The sequence below is a fragment of the Olea europaea genome, chromosome 8 (genome assembly GCF_002742605.1).
Source record: "Olea europaea var. sylvestris chromosome 8, O_europaea_v1, whole genome shotgun sequence".
NCBI lineage: Eukaryota > Viridiplantae > Streptophyta > Magnoliopsida > Lamiales > Oleaceae > Olea > Olea europaea.
Window position 1 is genome coordinate 19,213,840 of NC_036244.1, and position 5,918 is coordinate 19,219,757.

General features: G+C 29.5%; 1 protein-coding gene across 1 annotated transcript; it reads left to right on the forward strand.

Annotated features, from left to right (window-relative positions):
* The first annotated feature begins 1,314 nt into the window (after positions 1 to 1,314).
* Positions 1,315 to 3,968, forward strand: LOC111399292 (kirola-like). The gene is made up of 2 exons (XM_023026548.1): positions 1,315 to 1,587; positions 3,486 to 3,968. The coding sequence occupies exons 1-2, from the start codon at positions 1,401 to 1,403 to the stop codon at positions 3,755 to 3,757; spliced, it is 459 nt and encodes a 152-aa protein (XP_022882316.1). The 5' UTR covers positions 1,315 to 1,400; the 3' UTR covers positions 3,758 to 3,968.
* The last annotated feature ends 1,950 nt before the right edge of the window (positions 3,969 to 5,918 follow it).

Consider the following 5,918-nt stretch of genomic DNA (forward strand, 5'->3'; position numbering starts at 1 on the left):
CTACTGACGAAAGTCCAGTGTTTATGCATAAAAATTTAGGAATTGAACAACAAATTATCTACATGCTATTTTGGAAGTTTCTCAATATAGCCGATTTTATATATTTATTTCTATGAATTAACGATCTGTTGATTGAAATATTCGAGCATCGATAGAGTTAACGACTTTTATTTGGCTTTTATTTTGTTGTATCCTGTCATTACTAAAAAACAGCTTTTCACCAACAGAAAATTACCAACGGATCCAACCGTTGATAATTAGAAACGGATTATTCGTTGGTAAAAGTTATTCACTTTCAGCTACGATAATTAGCAACGGATTTTCTGTTGGCAATAATGATATCTTTTTACCAACGAATATTCCGTGCCTTATGTAACCGTTTAACATTTGGATCTTTCACCTATGGAATATCCGTAGGTAACGTACCGAATATTACCAACGGATGCAATCCGTTGGTAATTAGAAACGGATTGTCTGTTGGTAAAAATAATTCAATTTCAACTATGATAATGAGTAACGAATTTTTCATTAGTGACGATGATATCTCTTTACCAACTGATATTGTGCTTCATGTAATCGTTTAACATTTGGATCTTTCACCTACAGATATTTCATTGATAATTAGAAACGAATTATCCGTTAGTAAAAATAATTCACTTATCCCACATCGAAAGTTCATAACAAAATCTTCAGAGTTACCATATATATATTACCATACCTCACACCTATACGGCTATTTACGACATTGATTTTTACCAATTGTAATGGTAAGCATTTACCAATGAAAAGTCCGTTGGTATTGATTAAAATTTTTACTAATGAAAATTTCGTTGTTAAAAGATTCACACTTTACCAACGGAAAATTCGTTGGTAAAATATTTACTCTTTACCTACGGCTGGATTCGTTGGTAACTATCAACGACCCTCAAATTAGCAATGGATTTGTGGTAGCAAATATTTCGTTGGTAAAGAGTAATAGCAACGGATATCGAGATTTTAGGAATGAAATATCCATTCGTGAAGCCATGATCTTTAGTAGTGTGTGAGTCGGGAGAGTTACGTGGGATGACTACGTGCCCATTTGGCAAGTTTTTTTCCTTGATGAGCATAACAACATGTAAAAGTAGAAGGCATTGCTTTCTAGAGTCGGGCTAGTAAAGCAGTCATATGGGTAATATGCACAATAATTAGCTAAGGCAGAGTGATGTCTTAATCTATTAAAATATTGACATAAACTAATCAAAAAAAAAATGTTATGTACAACTTGCATCAATTTTCCTGATCATAATGGTTCTATAAATAGACAGAAAGATTGAGAGTGGTATCCCCATCTTTACTACGACTTGTTAGTGTCTGCTTCCTTATTCACAAAACTTTGATTCTCTTCACTACAAAAAAATATGGGTCTCAAAGGTAAATTAACAGCTCAAATAGAGATGAAGGCTGGTGGAGATGTATTTCATGGACTGTTAAGTGAAACACCACAGCAACTACCCAACATCAGCCCTAATGTTATTCAAGGCTGTGATTTGCATGAAGGAAAATGGGGAACTGTAGGCTCAGTCTACATCTGGAAGTTTATTCATGGTAGGCTTCTATTATTATTATTATTATTATTATTATTATTATTATTATTATTATTATTATTATTATTATTATTATTTATTTCACGTGGCTCGAAATATGGTAATATTCCTATATTTTCCATCGTCGGCAATGTTTACATCAATATTTACGCTATCTAAACCATCGATTATTAAGAGTTCGATTTTGTTACATGTACATAATAGACTTATATATACATGATGTGGTGAGATATGATTGAGTCAGAATTTCTTCAACAAAATAAATAAAAATAAAAAATAAATGAAAACTTTTCATTCTCTTTTTTGACACCAAACATAATTTATTAATTATTCTTAAGAGTTTAGCATCTAAAAAGGTGGATAAGTATTTTCCAATAGAATTATCTTCGGTTGTTTTAAGCTTACTAACCATAATTAAAACTAAACCTCATTTAACTTTCTTGGTTAAGCCAAGTCAATTGATATTTGTTACATGTGTAATTAGCATATATATGTTTCAGCCAAAAATTTTAATTAAAATATAACCTAAAGTCAACGGTTAATTTTAAGGGTAATTAGTACAAATATTCTTACTTTTCAATGTTATTGTACAAAACGTTTTTACATTTCATTTTTTGACATTTTCACCCATATTTTCATATTTCATCACGGAATATGTCATTCTCATCTAATTTCTCAATGAAAAATGTAAAATGACAAATATACCATGAAATTTAAAAAAAAGAACAAATTACAATATATTCTCAAACTTTTTAAAACTTCGCAAATGAGTCCAAATAAGTTATTACAAAGGTAATTACCACTAAACGTTCATACCTTCAATATTATTGTGCAAAACGTCCTCATCTTTAATTTTTTTTTTTACATTTTCATCTTATTTTCACATTTCATTGGAGAAATCATTATTTCCATCCATTTTTTCAATTAAAAGCTATAAAATGATAAATATATCCTCCTATTTAAATAAAAAAATAAAGAACAATTTCCAACTATACTCCAAATTTTTCAAGAGAGTACAAATAAATTTCAAATAAATAATTAAAAACAAAAAATGAAAGATCACTTTCTTTTTTAATTATTAATTTGAAATGTGTTTGTACTTTTTTGAAACATTTGGGAATATAATTACAATTTGTTTTTTATTTTATTTAAATAAGAAGGTATATTTATTATTTTATAGCTTTTAATTTAAAAAATGGATAAAATGATGATTTCTGCAATAAAATGTGAAAATAAGGGTGAGAATGTCAAAAAATGAAAGATGGATACGTTTTGCACAATAATATTAAAAGATATGAACGTTTTGTACTAATTACACTTTTAATAATTTATTTGTATTTAGTTGCAGTTTTTAAAAAAAGCGTGGGAGTATTATTGCAATTTGTTCTTTAATTTTTTTTTTTTTATTTAAATAGGAAGGTATATTTGTCATTTTATATTTTTTAATTGAAAAATTGGATGAAAATGACATTTTTCTCAATGAAATGTGAAAATAGGAGTGCAAATGCCAAAATATAGAGGTAGTGACATTTTGTACAATAACATTAAAATATGAGAAACGTTTTGTACTAATTGCCTATAATCTTAATATCACATTTTGTGCGATAACAACTTTTCAAATATATTCTATCAACTTTAACAAAAATCTACTAAAAATCTGGACTTAATCAAATATTGCCACGTTCACTTCAGCCTTGCATAAGTGAAGAAAAAACTATTCCACCAACAAGAGTAAGTGACCCGTCTAAGATATAAAATATATGCATTGAAGATTCTCATCACATTACACTTTCATCATAGTGGTTTCAAACTTCTCTTTCATATCAATTGTTCTGAAGCTTTATTATTTTATTATTATTTTATTATTTTTATTTTTGGTAAATTTTCAATTAATTGTAGATGGGAAGCAGAAAGTAGGCAAAGATATCCTCGAAGCCATTGACAAGGAAAAGAGGTCACTCACATTTAATATGATCGAGGGTGATCTACTCGAGTTATACAAAGTCTTTAAAATCGATTTCCATGTTGAAACACATCATGGCATTGATTTGGTAACATGGACCCTCGACTATGAAAAGCTGAAGGATGACGTTGAAGAGCCACTCACATTTTTGGGTGCTCTCATTAACCTCTCAAAAGATATCGAGTCTTACCATCTCAAGGCAAAATGATATGGAGTCGTGTGCTTGCTAATCAACTTGTGTGTGTGTTTTTGTCTTTCTTCTTCGGTGATTTTTTTTTTTTAATTGTATATATGTTGTAGCATAAATGAAGGTCTCGTGTGGTGGCTTGATGATGCTTGTGAATGAATGTGAGGATTCATTCCTCCGTGTACGAATGCTTGTCAGCGAATAAATTACTTTAGCATGTAAATGTGTCTATTTGCCAAATTTACTTTACATACTATAGTTCTTCAAGAGAATTATATTAATCATCTGCACCCATTTAATTCGAAAAAGGAGAAATATTTACAATTAGAGTCGAGTAAAATAATAATAGTGAAATTCACCACCTCAATGCATTCTTATACGGAGCCTTGTACTTATTAATATTACATTGTTCTCAACTTAATTTATCCTTTCTTTTCTTTCCCTTTCCTCGTGAAATTCGTTTTGGGAACAGGGTCGGATTTTGCCCATCAATTATATGTACATAAAGTCACTACTTTGTGCTTCATAAATTATTCTAGTATTTAGTAAATAGTTCGAAAGGGTATTTAGAATTATTTCTCTAATAATCAACGTTCTAAACCTCTCATCAATTCAATAAATTCTCTAATCTCGTCAACTCAAAGATAAAGATATTAAAACCAAGAGGATGTTTAAAAAAAAAGATAAAACATAATGCTCTATTCCGGTATTATTCAGAATTAAATCATTGTCGATGCTGAAATGTTGATTTTTTTTTTTTCATTTGATTATTCTGGATTAAATCACTCATTGTCCAACGAGAATAAAATCATTGTCTACTGCGAAGACATCATTCTCATCCCTGGGAAGATAAAAGAAGAGAGGACATAATGCTAAAAATCCAACCCCAAAAGAATCCGTACTTTCTAAACTACAAATCAGATAAAACATGTTTGATATGTGATTAAATTAAGATTTAAGCGATTTTAAACTATGAATCTTACATAATGTTTAGATAATATGTTAATAATAGTTGTGAACTTATGAAAAATATGGATAAAAATATATTTGACTAGAAGATAATCACTTCTGAAATATGATCTAAATTAATTAAATTCTTCTAAAGTCCTATACTACCATGGAAGTAATAAATAAATTGGATTTACAACATGAATATTTACAATTGAACCAAATACAGTGAAAAAAGTTGCCCGATATTTGATTGTATTTGTTTGGCAAAATTTATATTTGTTTGTAAGTTAGTCAAACATTATCTTTATCAAGACATTTAATAGGATCCACAATTTTTTATCTTCACGGTTAACTTACAATCTAATAATAACTTAATCTGCCAACCATTCTCAGCAAGATGCAGATCGAAAACCTAGCCTATTGTCTCTCTTACTGGACGTGAAATGTTGAAAGTCTAGTATTTGCCTAATCGATTTACTATATATATATATAGTATTTTGGTTTGATACTGCTTCACACCCAAAACAAAAGGAAGGGAGCTACGTTTGAGTTAAACTGGAACCCTTTCTGATTTGACATTTGAGCATCTGGCTCGCTACACGACAGGCTTCAAGAGAGATGACAAACTGGGTGGATATGTAAAAGATATTCTTTCCTTTCCAGCACTTTGGCATGTGTCAAAAAACAAGATAAAATGGTGAATTATTCCTTTCATGAAATTAGGCAGATTCAATTTGTGAAATATTACTCAAGCCCATGTTAAACAAAATTCATATAAAATGAGAATAGTTTTATTATCAATTAATAGGATAGAACTAAAAAAAAAAAAAAAAAATCATTTTCTTAATAAATCCAAAAGGGAAAAAAAAAATCCCTATTTTGGATCACTCAAAATTGATATATATATATATATATATATAAGTAAATATCGAGATACAAGTGGACCAATAGTGAACACCATGGCCTAATCTAGCAAATGAAGAGAGGGTGGAGCCACCCTATTTTTCTCACGAGAAACAAAATGACGTGTCACATTTCGACTCCAGAATAAAGTCAGACAAAACATAGCATTTGTTGCAAAGCAAAAATTGACATGTGACTATATAATTCCACCAGTGAAATTCTTCAAGTATAGAATTTTTTAACAGATTTTCTTTAGGAAGATAGCTGTCCTCCTGTAATTGACTGTTGCCAAAACATTTTTTGGCAACAGCCAATTGCAAGAGGATAG

Coding starts and splice junctions, on each gene's coding strand:
- LOC111399292 (XM_023026548.1), top strand. CDS start 1,401: ATGGGTCTCAAAGGTAAATTAACAGCTCAAATAGAGATGAAGGCTGGT. Junction 1,588..3,485: donor CATCTGGAAGTTTATTCATG/GTAGGCTTCTAT, acceptor AATTAATTGTAG/ATGGGAAGCAGAAAGTAGGC.